The sequence below is a fragment of the Poecilia formosa genome, unplaced genomic scaffold (assembly GCF_000485575.1).
Source record: "Poecilia formosa unplaced genomic scaffold, Poecilia_formosa-5.1.2 Scaffold69, whole genome shotgun sequence".
NCBI lineage: Eukaryota > Metazoa > Chordata > Actinopteri > Cyprinodontiformes > Poeciliidae > Poecilia > Poecilia formosa.
This window is the reverse complement of record NW_006800008.1, coordinates 1,240,704-1,262,791: the sequence shown is the minus strand read 5'-3', so window position 1 is coordinate 1,262,791 and position 22,088 is coordinate 1,240,704. Positions and strand designations below refer to the sequence as shown.

Genomic DNA, 22,088 nt, shown 5'->3' with positions numbered 1-22,088 from the left:
AAACAGTAATAAAATATACTAAAGTTTGTACTTATAATGCAACAAAATGTTATCACTTCTCCATTTTCACCAACGCCAGACCCAGAGCGCGTCTTTCAAAGTCAGTTCGACACCAGACCTCTTTGTTTTCGCCTTCACCACAAAGTGAACAAAATAGTTTACAAGAGTGGCGGCCCCTGCTGTGAGCATTGCTGGGGTTTTTTTGATGCAACTTGCCCTCCTTGCACCGCCGCAGGAAGTGATAAAATGCCATCGCTTTTCATCACACGCCCCTCAGACCGAGACCCTCGGACCACCACTTACTCTCCTGCTGGTATCTGTCAAGCAGCAGCTAGGCTGAGATTAATCGGATGTTTTCGGAAAGCTTTTTAGTCTCTATTTGGATGTGTGACAGATGACAGACAGACAGAGCTCCACTCCTCCATGTGAAGGATGTAAATTCACAGGGGAATTTATTTAACATCTCCTTTCCATTCACACGAATATAACCAATAATCCTGGTTTTGAAACTAATGATTCACTTTCTCAGTCAGTAATTAACAATCTAGCCGAGTTGCTCCGGTCTGAGTTTTCCAAGGAGGAAGTAACTCAGTTATACTCAGTTGAAATCAAGTCATCTTCTGGCCAACATCACTATAGATCTTTTTGAAACAGTGGAGGCAAATGGAAATAGAAAAATCTGTAAAAAAAAGAAAATTACAAAATAATTCCCTCCCCAACCCCTTTCATTTATCTTGATGCATAAAGCTAAAATAATCTTTTCGTTCTCTTATATGACATTATACGTAATGTTTCACATTTTGTCAGATTACAACCACAAACTTCTATTTATTTATTTGAATTTTTGTCAAATAAATAACAAAATTACTCTGATTCACCAGAATAAAATCATTTTTTAGAATTCACTCAATTAGTAAAAAATAAAAATAAATAAACAAATAAAAAGTCCACCTGTGTGTAAATTTGACATGAATTCGGTCAAAAGGAGCTGCAGCAGAGAGGAAATCCGTTTACAGCACAACTGGCCTTTTGTACCAACATCATAACAAGTGACTATTTGCAGTGCAGGGGACACAGCAAATATGGAGGAAGGTGCTGTAGTTAGATAAAGCTGTTTAAGCTGTTTAAGACGGTCAGAGTTGACAGGAAGGTGGACGGAGCTAAATACAGAGCAAACCGACTGCAGGTCACAACCAACTGGCCGCTGAATCAGAGGTTCAGCTTTCAGCAGCCTAGAAATAGTATTTACAGCGTTTTCTAACTGGGAGAGGGATTCTAGGGGCAGAGCATTAACTAGTAACACGGTGCTCAACACAATTGTACATGAAATATTTATGTTACACTCGTGACCTCATGAAAATTAGAGACCATACAAGGATAATGACTGAGAAGAACCATGCTATAAGTGGGGCACCGGATTGTAGCATGCAACCACAAGCTGAGCGTGTAATGGGCAGCCTTTAATCTAAAATGTAGGTGTTCCACATCGGCCCGTAATCTGATCAGCCTCATGGTGAGTTTTCATTATAGGATCTGTCCCAGATCTCTCTTTAAAGCCGACAGCCTCAAGGAGCTACCCGGTGCAGGCGTAAATCTCAGCAAAGCCCCCCTACCAGCCGCTGTGGCAACCTCCTGATGGCAAAACGCTGCTGCATATTCATCACTCCAACGAGCCAGCCGCATTACTGTAACCCAGAGTGGTCTAATAGGCTGAAATGATGGATGACATGCATGGAAACACGGAGCATGCCTCTCGGTAAATTGATATTTTCTCCTTTCTCCTGGCGCTAAAGTAAACACAGCGACTTATCACTTTTAATTGAACTACGGCGACTCGGAATCAATTACGAGATCGGATGGAGAGGAGTCGCAGCAAGCGTGTGGAGACGTAAAAATAGCCCTTTTTCGAAATCACGAGGCTGAGACCTGTGATCGGAAGTTCAACTCCACACTTGGAGCGCGCAAGCACACAGCAGCAGCAGCTTTACCCACTGCATCCACGAGTTCACGAGTTTCATCCTTGCGATACGTGAATCAATGAATCAGAAAGATCAAATAAAGGTATCCACTCCTCTGCACGCTCACACACACACACACACACACACACCACAAAATGCCCTCCCACAGACCCCAATGCAGGACAGCTCTGAGCTCCTACCTCCTGTTTGACTCGCTGTGTTCTTAGCAACCTGACAGCAAACATAAATATCTTAATAGCTGCCATAAAAATCAACACCTGACATCCTGTCAGCAGTAAAAGCTGAAGTGACGAGGACTGCGGCAAATGAAAAAGTGCGACTGAACGATTTCATGCCAAATATAAATATTATTTTTTTCCCCTCTTCGGTTGTCTGGTCAACATGTCTTGATTTATTCACTTCGTCTTTCACTTTAATAGTACATGACAAGTTGTATTAGGTAGATTCTTTGCAGGAAATGTGATGAGGCGGTAATCATAATCCTCTATACCTAATTTGATTGGTCCAAATTGTGAGATTTGGTTGAGTGTGCCCTAAATGGCGGGTCATGCAAAAAAAAGAAGAAATTCAGGACTCGGCTTTACAAATGGCATATTTTACAGGTGTGCATGCTGTGTCCATCCAGAAATAACATCCCAGAAAACCTTTAGCCATTAGGACAGATTGGCCATTTCCAGCAGTGTTGCATCTTTTAGATGTTTTCCTACTTCAACATGTGATTGAACCCATTGGGTCATTACTGGGCCAATGCAGAACCTGCTATCATGCTAAGAAGGTCATCTAGCCATGTGATTTTGCTGTATTAGAGCATCTATGACATGCTGGGCTCCTTGCCCCAAGGATGGAGTTTGAACAGCGGTCAAATGGAGAAATGTTCAAATTTCAGCCGCTGGCTGATTTCTTGCTGCAACCCTAATGTTGATTGTCTTGAACCATCATCAGAAAGTGGTTTTCAAACCATAAAATTTGATGTTTTTGTGCCACCCCCAATTTTCAAGATGTCCCTTTAACGTGATAAAAATGCTTGGTGTCATTTTAATAAAGAAAATGGGATTAAAGTAAAGAGACTTAGTAGGAACTTTGTATCGTAATCCTCCAAACGCCCCACAAATGTGAACGATATTGATTAAACGTTGAAGTGAAATCAACTTCATTTCAACTATCCTGAAATCACATTAGCTGTATTTTCAGTTCTTCTCTTTTGTGTGCAAGTTTGACAAGTGAAACTTTATTGCATTAATATTTTATGAAGTTTTGCCTATTGATTTTTACTGAGACTTTTTCTTTTGTTTTGCTTTTTTTGTTAAATTGGATGACTACCAATTAGGACGAGATCCTGTCAGCGAAAACCTAAACAAAACACTCAATTTTCTATATATTGCTGGTAGGAAGAGCTGTGATGAGGATGATCACACATTGAAAGAAGAAGGCAAGCAAAGAGGCACAAGTGGGTGTGAACGCAGACACTAAGCTAGCACACACCCACATGTGCATACACAAATAGAACATACACCATTTATATATACAGATATCTACAAATATCTTTACTGAACTTCAAACTTGAAAGGTTTGAACATTCAGTCAGCCCTATTTCCCATTTTGAAGCGTTTTCCATACGGCACAGATCGTCTTCTGCCTTTTAGCCTGCTTTCTCTTCAGTCTGCTCAGCATCCTTCTCCGCTACTCTCCTTATGTTCGCTGATCTTTTTTTCAAGGTTTCAAACCTAAATACATTTTTATAACCCTTGTTTTACACGCTGCTCCTGCACAACACGAGTGACAGCAACTGAATTCAGTTGAATAAGAGTAAAGTGCTACAACAGCTTATTGAGAGAAATTGGAAAATGGATGATGAAAGTGATTTTGAAATCTTCTCGTCTCAGTCTCACACATTTTTCACATAAACTCGTATGCATGGACAACAACACTACACCCATACGTGGGACATATACACAGTGGGGGCTTGTATTTATCTGGCTGATCTAATGTTTCTGTATTGGCAGAGGAGGAGATGTTTGAATGTCTTTTTGAACGTGACATTACACAGAGCATAGCAGGCTGGGTTGATGGTGCTGTTGATGTAGCACAGCCAGTAACCAATAGTCCAAACAGTGTTGGGAATGCAACTAGAACAAAAAGTATTGATGAGCACCATCACGTTATACGGAGTCCAGGTAGCTACGAAAGCCACCAGGATGGCCATTATCGTGCGGGTCACTTTTTTCTCCCGCGACGGGGCTCCTTTCTTCTTCTTGTTTGGCGGTTGCTTCGTCATCTTCACGATCTTCCTCGCCACGTGGTTCTGACGTTCTGTGGTTGGCACGATCTCAACTGTGGCGTTTGACGGTGTGTAGTAGTCGCCCTTCGGGGACTTGGTCTTGATCTTGATGCAGGTCAGCTTGGAGCCCCCAGCCTTGGCTCGTTGCCGTGGCAGCTGCTGCGTGGCCTCAGCACTGGAGTTTGCTGCAGAGGCGACTTGTTCTTCGTCCTTCTGATTGGAAGCTGCCACACTGCCGGACGTGGAGTCATTTGAGCTCTCCTTCTCTTCTGCAGGAGCACAGTTCTCCTTTGCAACACTGTCACCCTCCGTTTCTACGTCGGCAGCAGACGATGAAGGCCCTTTTCCATTCTGCAGCTTTCCATCGTGCTGGTTGGCTCCATCATCTGCAGTCTGGTTCTGGGAATGCGCTCCGTCTTCCCCAGGAACATTGTTGTTGTTGGGTTTCGGAGTGCTCTCTCTCCTCTGGCCCGGTAACAAAGGTTCTGGGTTTGATCCTGAAGGCTTGCGGTTGTCCTTCTTCACTCGACTTTTGCTCGCTCGCGAGATCTGCCAGTACAGCTGAATCATGATAATGACAGGCAGGTAAAAGGCGGCAATGGCAGTTCCAAAAGTAACAGCGGCATTGGAAAAGAACTGAATGTAGCACTCTTTCTCAGGCACAGTCCGCCCACCAACAATGAACTGCCAGAAGAGGATAGCAGGTGCCCAGAGGATGAAGGAAAGGACCCAGGCAGCAGCGATCATCATCCCTGCCATTTTGGTGGTTCTCTTTACAGGGTAGCTCAGGGGCTTGGTGACACAGAAGTATCTGTCAAAGCTTATGATGAGGAGATTCATGACAGACGCATTGCTGACAACATAGTCCAAAGCCAACCACAAGTCGCACACGACTGGCCCCAGGGGCCAGTAGCCTATTACTATATATACTGTGTACAAGTTCATGGAGCACAGTCCAATAATTAGGTCAGCACATGCAAGGCTAAATAAAAAATAGTTGTTGACAGTTTGTAGGTTCCTGTTCACCTTGATGGAAAGCATGACCAGGATATTGCCGATGATAGTGACCAAACTCAGGGAACCAGCCACCAGCACGATGAACACTACCTCCACGGTCTTGTAAGGACTGTCTCTCTCCTCCATGACTTCTGTCTCATTGCCTTCAGAGGCATTCCAGGATGTAAAGTTAAAGACATCCATGGCATTTGGTTTCTTTGTTGCCACGTACAAGTCGGTTGGAACCTGCAAGGGAGCAAAAGAGACAGAATTTCTTAGAAAAAGCTAAAGACTGTGACACTCACAACCCATACATACAGCTAAAATGTTGAGGTTAAGGTAAAACGACAATATGAGCTTCTCTAACTGGGAATACTTCTAGTGAATCTCTTCGTAATGACATTTGACAGGAAACGGTGTAAGTAAAATCATCAAGAAGAGGACAACAAAACAAACAAAAAACAACTAATGTTCTAGCAATCCACTTAAATCCGCATTGTGCCTTGTTCTGCGTTGGGCTTTTAGTCATTTAATTCATCAAATCACAATAATAAATTTGGCCTTTAAATCAGTAACGACGACGACGATTAGAGGCACCTTTATCAGGCACATTTTCATAATCACTGCAACCAACGTCTCACCATTAGGCAGCTGCGTCATTTCAAACAAACACAAATTAAAGGAAACTAAAAGGTTACAATCTAAACAGATATAAACGGACGATAAAAAAAAAAAAAGCATGTAAAACAATTTAAAACATCCGGTCATATTTAAATTAATGGTCTTGACATTTAACATCCTATATCTGAACACAAAATGTGTTTCATCCTTCTAGAAAATCTAATCTTTCATTTATTGGACAATCGGATAAATTAGAAAATGGTCTCCAATGAGGCTTGTTTGTCAGATATTAGATTACAATATTTGCCAATTGATCTATGAAAGGGGAGCGATCACTGCAGGTTCATTTGAAACCCGACCGATAGTCTGTGTAATAAACCTTCAGTTTATGAAGTACTGCTGTGTTTTTTTGTCACAGACGTCTCTGATGTAAGCAGTGATGCTTCTGATGTGGTTTCCCCTCGGTATGGCCGAAACTCTGAGCTATTCAGTCGCTGTGGAGACTTATCACACTTCAACTTGCCATAAATATCATCTTTGTTGAAAGATGAGTTGTTTTCATTTCTCTCCTTTCACCCCTAGATAAGCTTTATTCTGTTGAGAGAGCCGTTCAGCGTCAGTTCAAAGTGAACGTCAATTCCTGTAAGGTAATGTTCACAAATACGACAATCTGACTGTTATTTGCAGACGTCCAGATTTGAGATTTTAGTTTGTGGCTCACATCTCACTTTTCTATTTGTTTGTACTTGAAACAAATAGAAAAAAAATAATATTTTTCAATCACAATGTAATCCTGTCACTGGGACTGAAGTATAACTGTTTTGATTGTGTCTTATCTTCTACCTTTCTGGTAATAATCTGTAGCATGCCCCTTTAATTATAAAAAAAAGATGTGATTCAACAGAATATACATATAATCCTATTTAATAAATTACAATATGTCTTCCAATTAAGACACAAATTATTGCATTAAACTGTTATTTTCATTGGTTTGATGTAATATTCTAATCTTGAATGTTGTGTTTTCCTTGTAATTAACAGAAAAAATGGCCTGAAAACATCAGTCTGCATGTAATTAATCTATATAATATGTTCTCTTAGTAAACTGAATGATTAACTCTAAATTAACTTTTTAATAACATTCTAATTTGTTTATTATGACGGTATTGCAGTAAAAAAAGGAATAAAGAGAAAAATCATTTACACACAAGATGAAATGGAGGAGGACCCAGAACCAACCTGTGGGAAACTCCTCCAGTAACATAAAGAAAAAACTGCAGGTCACCTCTTTGAAAAGACAGTTTTCAAAGCAGAGCATCACATGATGATTTTGCGTATTTCTCCAAGATTATCTTTATTTTAAATTTGAGTTCAAAGTAACGATTCTCCCAGAGTGATATTAGCTTTCCAGTGAACATTTCATGAAATCAAAGTAAGTGAAGTATTGTTCTGTGGCTTGGTTTTGCCATTTTGACACAAAGTCTTAAACCAAAGAGCCTAGTTGCTGAGTAACTAGTGAGCATCCACTTATCTGCTGAGCCAGAAATCCCTTATCATTGCATTAGCCATGGAGCTAAACTGGCCTAATCCCCACAAAAAGCATAAATCCACTGATTAACATACAAAAACACGAACAATACCAATGAGACACACTTGTGGCTCACTTGAGACGCACGGATTGGAGAAGTGAAGTGGATCATTTTGTCCCTTAACAGCTCTTCGTCCAAGTCTGACTTCCATAAGCTTTGTCCCACACCTGAAATCTCTGCCATAAGTCAGAGAAAGCTCAAACACGCCAATCCAATCTAAGCTAACCGTAGACAGCTGTAAATGTGCAAAACGTATGGAGAATCTTTACTCTATTTTTCATTGAAGTAACGAGGAAATTACAAGCGGTCGACATGGGAAGCTTTGATTTTTTTTCCATAGCCGTCAAGCCCTGTTCTGCCTATGATTTTGCAGGTTGCAAATCTGTTTTACTGGAGCTAAGCAGAATCATCCTCACTTTAAATTTGGCTGGTGAAAAATACTGGCACTGAGACCTGCTGAGCTCGAGTGCAGTCGGAATCACCTGCAGAGAGCAGCATCAGAGGCGCTCTTAGCACAGCTATCGATCATGAAGCTTACCTGAAAGTTTTAGAACTGCAGCCGGTGCATCTGGCAGAGCGCTGTCAGAGAACGAGTGGCGTTAATGTTCACCATCCTTTGGATAATACACAATTCAGTAGAGTTTATGAAATACAAACAGCTGTTGAATGTTTTCCTTAACCATCCATCCTACAAACCTTTCACTCCAAAACAAGAAAAGCGTTTGATTGAATTTAAGGCCCTCCATGCTGTAATCCTAAATTCAGCTTTTTTTGTTTTGAGTAAAAATGGTGACAGTCAGTCTCTGCCATGGGAAGATGTGAATAAATGAGCTTGAATATTGCTCTGTGTTCAGTGTCGGGTATTCCTGGAGCCAGGCTCACTAGAGCTGAAAATTGCCCATGCCCTGAGGGAAACGGAGAAGGCCAACTTCACCATTTTTCACAACTCCTGTCCTGACTCTGTCTATTGTAATGGATTCCAGGCTGGTCAGATGGACAAGAACATCCAACAAGCTCACTGTTTTTTTTTTTATGTTGTTTTTTTTTTAAATAAAAAAAAAATCTAGGCATTTCCAATTATGTTGCTTTAAGCATGTACAGGCGTTACATCTGTGTTTTTTCACTTTGCCGTATGCACCTCACTGCCTTTCATATCCGATCTGTCACTGTTGAACAGGTAACGCCCAAAGCACCTGCCAGTGCTTTTGATGATTACATGCATTTTCCCTGCTGTCAGGCTCCACAGGAGTGTTCAGGCTTTGGGCCCTCATTTAGCCTGTGTTTGTGATGCAAAACAAATCACTGCTGCTGCACAGGGTCTCTGTAGGGGAACCTCTGAATGATTTTTACATTGCTTGAATGGGGTTAATCATTACTTACACAACATTGGCTCAAGGCTTATATGTAATACTAAACATTTCAGTTTGGTGTCCAATGAGGAGAACGTCTTGACAAAAATATTCCCATTTTTAAGGATTTAATTTGTTAGACAAAGTGGAAACGTGCATTGTTCCAAAAATTAAATTAGATGTATAATAAAAATAATAGTGGGGTGTAAACAATTGATGTAATTATTTTGTGGCACAATAACCTGAAACCTTTTCTGGCTTCACTATAAGTTTGCATTCCCGCTTGCAGGATATTGTTTCATTAATTTTAACATGCTTATAAGCTCTTCTGCTGTTGGCCTGTCAGGGATTGTAACAAAAATCCTAAAGGAGCGGCGCTGAGGCAGCCGAGTGTGTGCAAATATTCAGAAAAACACCCCCAAATTGACAGGAAATTAAAACTGTCCTGATAACCATCAAAGCAGAGAGAGGTTCTTATGCATCCAACCAATACCCAACTCATCTCTGTGAGGTGATGAAACATGGCTAAACAGTCTGAGTCTTGAGCTGGAGAGTAACTATGAATTTGCATTCATTTCCTCGAGTTCTCTCTTCTGAGAGTTGTGGATTAATTTTACCGTTTAGTGCGCCCAGCTACGAGTTAGTTTCTGCAACCAGAGCCTTTAACTTCTTAAATTTTTTTTTCTTTTTCTTTAAATTTTGTATGCACTTAAATCAGTGAAAACACGACACTTTAAGCTCACCCTTACTAAAAGAAGGTCCTAAATACCATATGCATCAGAGCAAAACCTTTTACTTAAACTGAATGTCACAGTGGACTTTTATCAAAATATCGGATGGCAACCTTCTGCCTGACATGACATAATTAATGGTAAAACCTCTCTTGCGCAGGTGTGACAAATCCCTGAAAAAGCCTGCGCTCTCTTTCGTGCTCGTGTCAAGTGGGTATGAGGTAAGAGACGATAATGGAGAGTTAACAAGCAGGAAATGACATTCAAGCAGGTGGAAAAAAAAACAAACTTTAATCTGCAGAGCCACAGAGTTGGATTCCCTTGAGAGCCTGTAGGTGGCCATGTGTCACTGTGCCCCAAGTGCAAACAACTGCACGTCATAAACACTCTTCTTTCAGAATAAAATTATATTGCTGGGACATACGAATGGAGATTTTCACCATTAGATGCCACCGTAAGTTATAAAAAAAATGTCTGCATAAGTGATTTATGTAACTCTTGAAGTTTTCAGAGCATTGTGAAGTGGAAGGTAGTAATACAGTTTTCATCCCCATTTAAATTGTTCTGTTAGTTTCAGTTTTGTCATTTCTTTGTGTTTAGGTTAAGATATCTTAGTATTTAAGTTCCCTCAGTCTCCACTGCTTAGTTCTTGCTCAGCGTTGCCCCAAATAAGACTCACCTATTTCTTATGTGGTTAGTCTCATCTCCTGTGTATGTAAGCACCAAACCCTCTGTCAACATAAAGTCCCCACCATCTTGTTTGCATTTTGGTCCAGCTTCAAAGTCACAATATCTGACAGTGCTACACATCTGAATGTTTTATAATTTTACTTCCCCTTCACAAACTCTTGAATTAAATACATTTTATTCTTTACTTTGTGGAAAATTTCAAGGAGGATTGATAGCCATGCTAAAGAATACGTTTCTACGGAGGCCCTGAAGGGACATTGAATGAGAAACTAACTTTGTGCTGCACACCAGATAAACTTTCTTGCGCGTCCTAGAAACTTTTCTCTGCACAGCAGATAGTTACTTTGCATTGATGGCAATCTCTGCACCTCTGTCACCTCTGACAATTCAGCAGGCAAGCAATTCATTGGACAAGTACATTACATATTTCCATTTCAGGAAACGCAGCCAGTCCCAAATAATCCGAAAGATCCCATGAGTTACCGAGTGTGCACAAAAAAGTTTATCTGATTAATACAAGAAATACAGGTCCCTCTTACAAACCTTCAGAGAATGTTGATCAAATTCTCTATTAATTTTTGAGTCTTGTAAAAGTGAACTCTACTCAAGTTAAGTGTTGTATTGAACTGCTGCAGTTCTAGAAAGCAGTAAAATCGAACAATCTGTTGTATAAACATGTCTGAAGACATGTTCTAACTGTGGAGGAGAGATTAAAATAGCCACGCGAGCCGATTTCTTTTTGAACAGATCCAGCTCAGCGAGAAGATCATATATTGTCGTAACTGCAGCTGACAGTTCAGAAACCACCCTGTCTGGAAAATATCACAGGCCTTCTGGGATGCAAAAATTAAAGAAAAAAAAAAAAAAAGAAGGAAAACTGGAGTTCAGCCAGTAATGAATGTTCAATGTCCTGAAGCTAGCTGGGATAAGGTAAAAGGGGGACGAGTCAATTTTCCTTTGACAAGGAAGAGAGAGCCTGCAGCTTCTATATGACTTGACAAACGCCTCCATGCTGCCTCCTCAAAGCTCACACTTTTCCCTCTCACTTCACATTAAAGACTTTATTTCATACACATAAAAAAAAACATTTTCTGATCCTGTTCATATTCATTTGACTTTCTTAGCAGATTTTCATTTTCCTATCTGAACTGTTTCTCAAACTAAAGCTAAGTGTCCTTATAACCTTCTACCTAGTGTGGATCTTTATGTAGATCTTTTAAAAGTATATCCGATGTATTTCTAACATTATCCATGTCTCCTGCTTATCAAAACATATCTTTTTTTTATTTTAGCTTTGAGGAATTTATCCCTTGTGTCAACGAGCTGATACATGACAAATGTTTTTTCTTACTTGGCACGCAAGGACATTTGCAGCAACCTTGAAGCACGTTCCTGATCAGACAAACACTCAAAGCAACATCTGCTCATCAGAGTAATGTCTCTGGAGAAATTCTTCGGAACAGCGGCAGTTTGCAACGGCCTGCGTATTTGTGTGAGCCTAAAGGCATTTAAATGATCTGATCAAGTTAAAAAAAACGTCTCCAGTCCTCTCTGCCTGCATTATTCTTTTCCATTATTCTTTACAGTGCATGCAAAAAAATCCTTTGAGCTTGAATAAGTGTATTGACATTTCCATTTGTTGTGCCATAAAGACGTGCCCACTTTTGATTATCTAATCTAAGTCTTGTGGGCAAAAAATAGAGCAGCAGTGATTGTTGCACAATGCAGCGCGTGCCTTTCTGTCCATGGTGCAACTTCAGCACTCAAAGCTCTTAATACTTTTAAGAAATCTTAGTAGTTCGCTAAGCGTTTCTTGGCCATGAGAACAACTGTTAGCATGACAGGGTAACATTATGCCATATCTTTCTGTTTCTGCAGACCAAGATTTTCTTCCACGTTTTGAAACCAGGTTGCACTGACTCAGGAAGAGCTCTTTTCTTTTTTTTTTGTCATTTCATTAATCTCTCCATGATGACATGTGGACTGTCTTGTTTCATCTGGGAGTTTCTGGCACTCCACCAACTTCCCATAAAACTGAATGCATAAAAGTGCTCTTCAGAGTTGGCTAATTTAAATAATGCTTCATTAATCGTCTTAGTTGGATCGTGTTGAGGCCTGCCTGCTACGCTGCGCCTGCATTTGGACATTTTGTTTAATTAAAATCTGCTTGTAAAGTGGCACCAGTAAACTGGAGTCGTTGGGTTTCTGTGTGACTTAAAAAGGTTTCATTTGTGTAACTTTATAGCACATTTAACCCAGTCTTGGGTGACAGACTCGTCAGGCATAACATAATGACCAATATGAGTATCCTGACGTGTGTCGCTACAAAGCGCCGCACGCACACATTTCTCAGAAAGAGCTTTAGCTTCTCCAACTGTTTCAGCTGCAGCCTGACCTGCTGGTGAAAAACCACTAGTGCGTCAGGATGTCATGAAATGTGCAAACAGAAACATCTTACAAGCCAAGACAGCCTATGTCCCTGTCACTGGTCCATCATTGTTGCTTTGTTGGTCTCCTTCTGATACACACCGACTGACCACAGGCTGGAAATACCAAACAAAATGAAGTTTTGGAGATGCTATGATCCAGTCATCCTGCAGTCACACTTTGTGCCTTGTCACAACCAACTCATCGTTATTCTTGCCCATTTTTTTCTGCTTCTACCACAACAACTTTGAGGACACCATGTTCACTTGCTGTCGCATAAGCTTCCCTCACAAACAGTTGTCAGAATGAAGAGATGCTTCCAAAGGAAAAAAAAATCCTCCATCTTGTTTTAAACATGTAAATATTCCTTTCAAACAAATGTGATCTGTGGAACTCTTGTCTGCTAGTTTTTAAGTTTCGGAGCGTTTAGGGAACACTACGTCAGCTGCAGTTGTTTAAATCAAAGAAAAGGACAGATATGCACACTTCGGTTTTAATCTGTTGGAGATTTTGAGACTGCATGAATGAATTAGAGAAATTATGCCAGGCTGAGTCGTCTGCAAACAAATGGAAAGGTCACCTTTTATTAATGTGGTGCGATGTCGCCTCTGAGTAATGAGATCGCGTTATGCAAGTGAACACTCAGACTTTGGGCAGTGAGTGGTTCTGACTTTATGACCAGACAATTTTAACTCCGGCCAATAAGCAATTATAGCCGACTCTAAAACTAAAGTGTACTCAGCTGGATAAACATAATGTCACTCATGTCACTCTCAGTAGTTTAGAGGGTCACATGTCACACAAATCGGGGTAGTTGAGGATATTCCATGTGAAGATACAAAGGCTATTCAACTTTGAATGTGAATATTTATGAAGTCGCTTATTTTATATGAAATATTTTGTCCTCCTTCTACTCATCTCCATTCCCAGCTGGATTTTCCAGATGGCCATTCAGTCTGAGCCTGAACAATTAAATGTTTTCTCTACTCTACTGTTTTCCCAAAGTGAGGGATGGCGGCCATGTCAAAGTCTCAATGCAATTAGCTGAGCTTCCTTGGACAGGCCAACCTTTTATTTTTGGGATGGCTTGGTGTTATTGTATTGTGATTGAACAGCATTAGACAGTTTGCTGGTGGATCCGAATTTAACTGAAAGACTGGATTTCATTGAAAGTAATTTACATCATTGAATGTGGACTAAATTTATTTTTTTTTTAACATACGAATTCTAAGCTAGTGATGAAGCTTGTTCTAAATTGGTGCAATGTATGAACTAATTCATCGGATTTAACCAGTACGTTCATAAAAGATAAAGAATAATGTTTGTAGTGGTTTTCCAGTCGGGAACTCAAGCAGGAGTTAGGTGTCGATTTAATCTGCTGTTTTTCATAACACCAAGCCTCCTTTGCTTTCTCATTTTTATTCAGTCTTTTGTCTTTATAATTGTTTTTCTGAACACGCATGCACTCCACGTTTTCGACGAAAGGACGTTCACCTCTGCCATTTCGGGTAGCATTATGGTGCTCCTTTGCCCTCGCTGAATCAGTGGGACTACCTAAGCACTCTTAATCGCCACGGCACCATCACTGTCACCCTGCTACTGTCCTGTCCTCGCTCCTCTGAATGTGTCCCGCCTGTGATGTATCACACTGGCACCATCCCTAGATAGAAAGCTGTGGTGCTCATTAAGATAAGGAAAGATAGCAAAAATGAAAAAAAGATGGAGAAAGCGGAGGGAATGAGATAAAGCCTTGTGCCTGTTGGATTTGTTCCACTTCATTGTTTTTGTATTCCTCTGCCCTCTCCTTCCTCCATTCCCCATTCTGTCCCTCTTTCTCCTGTGATTCAGGGTTTATCAATAAGCAGAGCCTTGTCACCCTTGGACAGGTTGTTCAATTTACAGTTAGTGTTTTAGATTTTCACCTTATGCCATTTACATAACGACACATCCATTTTAGCACCAACAATTAAATGGGAGATGAGTATTTCCCCACATTTCTGTGTTTCTGAAATGAAGCACTGAGCGAAAAGCCACAAGACTATAACAAACTGTCAAATTCAGGGGGGTGTTATGGGACTTGCAGTCCTCGAACCACTGATGTATGAAGACACTCTGTGGTTTTTCACTTGCCTGTAAAAGAGGCAACTTCAGCTCTGTCAGATGAGACAAGGATGCCAGAGCCAGTCACAAGAGGCCATCAGCATCGCAGGCAGTAATCGGAGTTCTGAAGCCTCATGGTGTCGCTCAAAATAAAGCTGACAGATGCTAATCCATGAAAGTCAACCTTGATCCCAGTAACAGATGCATCATGGCCAAAACTGGTGGTGTTCAAACCTGACAGCCTGTCAAACGGGGCTGTTATAGAGACAGGGAATTTCAAAAGGATTCACTTATGTGGCTTTCCTGATTAGATGAGGATGTCAGCTTTTTCATTTGTATGCTGATGGAAGGGGATTAGTGGTCGATGTAATATGATATCTGACTTGTGATATTTCATCTCTTGTCTCACCCTAATATCCTCTCTACAGAGAGTCTACGCTATTCTGACAGCTTTTCACATCATCTATGTGATTGAAGTGCTATACCTGCTGATTGGCAGATCAATGCAGCGTTCCACAATGTTTAAGAAAGGTAAGGTCTGGTTGTGGTCTGCAACTTGAGTCCTTGAGAGACTTTGACCTTGAATGGAGTCAACACCGGTTCTTCCAAGACCAAAGCGAAGGCCGGGGCCTAATGTTGAACTTCAACAAATATTTCAGGACATTTTGTACACCATTCTTGGCAAAGAAAAGCAAGCTAGTCCCTTTTGTAGGTTGGATTCCACCAGCGCTGCCCCTTGTTATATGAACAAAACCTCAAGGCAAAGTCAAGGACATACAGTAGCTTCTGCCATGCAAGGTTAGTCTATGCCTTGAGTGGAAGAGTTCAAATTCCTTGGATATGAACAATGGGATGATGGAACTGCAAGAGAGAAAGAATGATTTGAGCCATTGTGGCAAAGAAAGAGTTTTACCACAAAACAAGTGGGGCACAATGTCAGATAAGAAGATAACAATAGATGGATGAATGCTATTATAAACTCATAGTTTCTATCAGAATGGAAATTGTAATACTCTCTCGTTATACATTCTGTGCTGTATGTTAAATACTCCTGATTGACTCTTTCATTTGCATTACCATAGAAAAACGTCCCACCTGGAATTACCAGTCACGAGTGTAACTGCTCACTTAAATTATGTCAGTGAGGTTTAAAAGAATAATTAATGATCTGAGGGTTTCATTTTCCAATAACAGGACCACAGTAAGTGCTGCTGGCATGCTGTCAAAGATTGGCATTTTTTTAGAGAGAAAATTAATGAGGCATTCTTAAAGAAGTTTTAGCAGGTCTTGAAATGGGATTGATCACGCATTGATCTCTTTTGCATTGTTCTCAAAGGAAACAGCTGACTTAACTTTGCATTGCTTGTTAAATATCCTCACATAATTCTTTGAAAATCCAAACAAAAACAGTGTTGTGGATTTATTGAGGAAAAGAAATGTGGAAAAAATTGCTTTGCAAAGGGATGTGTGAAGGGAAGAAATGTCAGCTATGTAATTAGCCCTGTTTAGTATGTCCTCCCTGCACTTCCAGTGTTTTATTCCCATGTGTCCGGACTGACAGCTTTATTTTTCGTGGAAAGCATGCCGCTGGACTTTTGTTCTCAAAAGCTATTCTGTCTGCCATTAAAACATGGCTAATTGGTGTTTCTCATCTAGTTCAGCAGAAACACTGCACCTCACCCCGCATCTCATGAAAACACTGTGCCTTGAGCAAATCAGATCCCCTCAAATAAGCATTCATTAGCAGACCTGCCACCATAATGGCTATTTTGTTGATAATAACTTATGAAAAGGAAAGAAGCCCCTCAAAAAATCTGGTATCATTTTCGACTTCATTATTTTTTGAATTCCATCTCTTGCCTGTAACCAAAATCTATGGCAACATCAAATCTCTGAAATATTTTGACCCATTATGATATGATGAAAGTGAACAGACAATATTTTAATCAAACTGCAAAATAAAAAGTTAGAATATAAGTTTGAGCTGAGAACGTCTGTAAAAGAAAATGTTTTTTTCTATCATTTTGTTTCTAGTTTACATGATCTGTAAGCACCTTGTGTTGTCACCTTTAAAATAAGACAATCACATGACAAACACGTTAAAATTCAATGTTTCAATACAAATTATTACATTTCTTGGGTCGATGGCTTAAAAATATATCTATTTATTCTTTTAAGCTAAAGCTGAAAATTGTGCATTTATTTTCTGACTATCGTCAAACCATCTTCTCAGAACAAGAGAACAACTCTCCAAGTCATTGTGTCAAAATGAGTTTACTGGTTGACTGGAAATACATTTTTATGCTAATGTATTTGTAAAGGGGTGAAGACAAGTTATAAGTAAATGAAAACACTAAGCATAAATAGTCTCCCCAACATTATTTTTCTTTTTCTGTCCTTAATTTAATAAGTTCTTTAGTTATTTCAGTTATTCAGTGTGATTCCACATACAGCCACTAGGGGCACCGGTCGAATTGCTGGCATATAGAATGTTGGGCACACAGAGGAAGAATAAACTTTCCTCTTTTCTGTATTACGGGTCAGTAAAAATGTACTATGACTCATATATGTTGTTTACCTTTTAGAGATGAAGAGGTTGTAGACTTGAGAGTCAACTAGTGAGTCACGTTATGCTGTTTCTGATCAGTATTGTGCAGAAAACGGGAGATATTTTTGGAGACAAATTAATGCTAATGCTAGCGGACCTAGCACATGTGTGCTAAGCTAGCTGAGAAACAGCTGAGTGACTACTGAATTTATTTTGAACTTACTTTATTCTGCACATTTTGAAGCTGTTCTCACACAAAGGACATTGTTTTGGTCTCTTTATTTGTAAAATGGACATATCTTTGTGGGTTATTGCAAAAAACCAGAGGAACCATATGTTAGCATCTTAGTCAAGAGACCTAGCAGTAAAGGAGCGTTGCATATTTTTCAGTTTTGTCGTCAGTGTTTTGCGTAAAGGGTAAAATACTGTTCTGTCAAAACAGTGGATGCAGTTAAAAGCTAAAATGCTTTAAAAATGAAGTATATTTTATTTGTGAAGAATAAAAATGGTAGAAACTTTTAAAAATAGTTATAAGTAAATTCATATATTTTCTATTTTGATAGTTAAAAATATAAAAGGTCTGAGATAAAGGGACAAGTTATTTATGTTAAAGCACTAACTATAAAGGATTAAAAGCCACCCGTGAAAAGATTTGTCATTTGATAAAAATTAAATGGAGCATGTTAAAATAATTCTTTCTTTGGTTTGAAGTGATAATATGGCCATTTGTGATGCAATAGATCTAAGGGCTAGCTACTGAAGTTACCTGAAGTATTTGATTGTGCACGAAGTATTGTATATTGGGTATGTTCACTACACAGAAGTGTAGTGAACTTCTGTGTGAAGTCAGGTGTGTTTGAGCACGATTGCTAGTTACACTGTTGAAAGCTGTACCGACAGCCAAGCAAAGTTTAACTTGCTTGGCTGTCGGTCAGGTGTTAAATGCTAATGGAGGCTCATTGTGTGTGTCTCATCTTTTCTGTATCACAGCACCACACGTTGAGAGGACAAACAACATTATCCTCAGCCCGTCCAAGGTTGCCAGGTAACATACTACTTTTCTCCCACATTTGAGAAAAACTTTAGAAACCCGTGGGCCTCTGGAGTACGACTCGTTTTGGTCCCCTACATGGACAAATTTTCTTTTAAACATGGAAATTTCAATAGATTAATAGTAAGGGACATGTTGGATTTAAGGTTTATATTCATTTTCCTCATAAAAATGGAGTTTTGCACAAACCAACCCATTTATTTGTGCTTAAAATGTTGGTTACCCACTTTATTTCTATAATCCATTATGAATTGTGTGAAATATGAGTGCAGCTTTTGAACCAGCTTTCTTAGATTTACATATAGGGTATTTGGAATGGCAAATAAGGATCAAAATATGTCAGATTACTATCATAAAAGAATATAACTACATTCTCCATTACTTCAAAGATCATGACTGGTCTACTCTCAGCAGGGCTGCCATTCCTCAATAGTTAGATTTTTACTGTAGATTCTTGAACCACATCCATCCTGATTCAGCAACATCCTGGAACAAAGTGGATAAACCTGGCATTGTTTCTCAAGGTGTCTGTGAACAGTAACTATCTCCGGTCTGTGTGTGGGATTCAGCCACTGAAATATGGTCAAATAGGTGCATATGAAAGCATCATTGTGACAGTTACAAATTGATCCTCTACATAAACAATCAAACTAATTAAAACAGTCTTTCAGAAACACCTTCTCAGAATCCTCTTCTACCCACCCAACTAGATTAGGTTCTGATTTATTTCATAGCAAATCAAATTACTCCTTTAAATTTAAAATTGACTGGATTTTCTTTAATATTAAAGCTTTCTGTAGTCATTAAAATATAATTGCTAAGTTCTAAGCTTGCACACTGATAACTAAATTGCAAAAAGGACTTTGTTGCAGCACTCTTGTTTGTTTTGATCCCACAGAGCAATTCCCCTTATCTTGATTGGACATGTCCAAGTTAATGAAGCTAGTGAGGATATATTGAAGGGATTATTTGCCCAAATAAAAAAAAAAGAGAACTGCTTAACAATCATTGTTGTTTCCAGCCAGCAGGAAAAAGCCTCATGAAGAGCCAGGCATATGCAAAACTGATCCTCACAAAATGCGCTTAGCAGATTTAGAACTGATATGGCCATAATGATGTCTCAAATCTGTGGTCAGAAAGAATTTAAAGCTACATTATAAATGTAAGTAACAATCAAACATCGTAAGGATCAGAAACACCATTCTGGTTGTAATCTGAGAGCTTGGCATCGTCCTAAAATACAAAAAGACGAATGTGACTGCAGAGACATCCTCTGTTCCTTATCGAGCCATTGTCTCAATTTCATTAAATTGTTTTCTTACTATCTTATTTGTTAAATCTTGTTATAGTTCAGATTGATCTACGTTTGATCAAAAATTAAGTGACTGTATGAATCTGCCAGGTGGTCTCAAGAACAACTTATAAATCCCTCTGATTTTTTTAAAAATTCACCTGGGTAATGCATAACATCTTTATTAAATGTTGCTTTTTCATTAGCAAAACACGGAAAATTGTCATAGTTCACCAAATCAAAGCTTGAAAACAACACTGTTTAGTTAATCTTTGACTTGGTGAACCGAGTCACTGAAATAAATGAACTTCTCAAGAATAATCTGTATTTTTAGCATGTTCTTTTTGCCAAAGGTTAAACTGACCCTGATACAAATGAGTGAGGGGATTTGCTAGGAACATCATCGCCTTCAAATAACAGTCTTGTTGTAATGGATGCAACTTTCAGATGCCTGAACCAAATGTCTGAATTTGCTCATCAGCAGTCATTCAGCTCTGCAGAGGCCTGGTAACGAGCCATTCAGTCATTCAGGTGTTTTGGAGACGAGATGAATCTGAAAGTTGCAGTATAATAACTCAGTCTGTCAGCACTGATTTAGGAGGCTTACTTTTGATTATAATGCCTGGCACACATTTTATATATATATTTAACCTTAGAAAGTCATTTTATTGGAGTAAGAAACTCTTAATTGCTAGTAGAGTTATGTGAAAACAATTTTCCTCATGAAGGGGCTTTTAAAAACCTCTGCATTAATAATAAATGCAAATGTTTGTGTTTGTTCTGTACAAATAGGATAAACTAATAGAATAAATCTAACCATAAAACCAGAAGTCCTTTCAAATTCCAGACAAAGAGTTGGCTCAGACCCCAAGTACTTAATGTCCAGGTTTGACAGCAGCAATAAAAAATTCAGATCTGACTTTTTATATATATATTTCATGTTCAGGTTTTTTTTTTTACATGACTGAGGTTCATTTTTATTCCCTTTGTGGTTTCTTTTTTTTTTCCAGACTGCTACCAGGTTCCTCCTCTCATTCACATACACACTCAAAAGATAATTGATCAAAGTGAAAGGCCAAGAATATTCCCATCTCTGGAGAATGGATTCAAAACTGTCAGCTCATCAGAGTGCTGCAATCACAATGTCGATCAAATTGAAAAGGTAAGTGCAAAGGAGTGGAAGCAGTCATAGAAAAATATTCCACCATTACCACTGATAAATCAAACTCCCTGAACTTGTGTACATGTGTTTTTGTACTTTTCATGGTATTTAAAGTAAAACTATTTTAGTTAGTCTTATCCATTTTGACTTGTTTTGCAGAACTTGCATATAAACTAACAATAATGAAGTGAAAGGGTTTAGAAAGCAGACTATAATGCAATTGGGTCAGTGTTGCAGCCTGTTACATTTAATAATTATAAGCCGTTTCTTTATTGGGTTTAAAAGAGAAAAGTTGTTAGCAGCAAGAAATGATGAAACTCTGAGAAAGTGACTGTTGCACCGAATTGAGTTTTATTGAAATATTTTTGCCCCAGTAAATCTTTTACAAGAATGGATCTTAACTTTATGAATTCATTTTTTACCATCGCCTTGCATTAACTTTGTCACAATTTATTGTATATTGATTCTAAGTATTCTTAGTTGCAATCAAAAATAAACTTTGATTTAATGTGTTAACTGACTTTTGCACTTTGTTCATCTTCCACAATCTGGATTTAGAGCTTTTCTTATTTATTTTTAGAGTAACCTTCACATTTTCTATGGTCGTTTTCAATCTATTCATTTGAAATGTCATCCTAGAATAGAAGATCTGTGCTGCACTCCGGTTTGTGACAGAAGCATACAAACAGCTCAGCCTTAGGTTTCTGGTTTGCGTGTAACAGCAGAATATATTCGTCATGCCAATAAAAAATATAACTTTAGAGTAAAAATGACTAACGATAACAAAGAAGGAAAAACTCATTCTTTAAAGTATGTTTTTAATTCCGTAGGATTTAATTTTGTCAACGTCTTTCAAGCTTTTTCTGTACCTCCGATCTGATCCCACCCACCATTTCACAGCTGCAGCCACTCAGTCATTAGATAACCCAGCTGAACATGAAAGCGTGAGACGACATAAATGCACCTGAGCTACTCAGCCACAGCTTCACTTTCCCACAGAACAGAAACATCACATAGGCTGCACATGCTCCATGTTATTGAAGCTAAAAGATAGATTTCCTTTTCAAAACATATTTTTTTATGGAGCCTTGGTAGTGAAACAGATTGCTATAAAACCTATCCGTCTGCAGACAGTCTTCCTTCCACACACTAAAATATTTAGCTGCAAGTTAAACTGAGGTCAAATTATACTTAAAAATCAACATGTTAAAATATTCAGGTCAAATGCTTCTATTTGGAAATAAATGTAGACAGTATAGTCTAAACATATTAGCCA

The 22,088-nt window shown here is 39.0% G+C and overlaps 1 protein-coding gene and 1 long non-coding RNA gene across 6 annotated transcripts in view; one reads left to right on the top strand and one right to left on the bottom strand.

Annotated features, from left to right (window-relative positions):
* Positions 1 to 931: 931 nt before the first annotated feature.
* Positions 932 to 22,088, bottom strand: part of chrm2a (cholinergic receptor, muscarinic 2a) — a 71,188-nt gene continuing 50,031 nt past the window's right edge. Inside the window, exon 3 of the mRNA XM_007555260.2 lies at positions 932 to 5,499. Within this exon, the coding sequence (XP_007555322.1) occupies positions 3,949 to 5,499 (1,551 nt within the window). The 3' untranslated portion in view covers positions 932 to 3,948. The remainder of the gene's footprint in view (positions 5,500 to 22,088) is intronic.
* Positions 17,184 to 22,088, top strand: part of LOC103140232 (uncharacterized) — a 61,242-nt gene continuing 56,337 nt past the window's right edge. For all 5 annotated transcript variants that reach the window (XR_001662539.1, XR_476489.2, XR_001662540.1 and 2 more), the window contains exons 1-3: positions 17,184 to 17,299; positions 18,299 to 18,353; positions 20,661 to 20,812. This is a non-coding gene — a long non-coding RNA (uncharacterized LOC103140232). The remainder of the gene's footprint in view (positions 17,300 to 18,298; positions 18,354 to 20,660; positions 20,813 to 22,088) is intronic.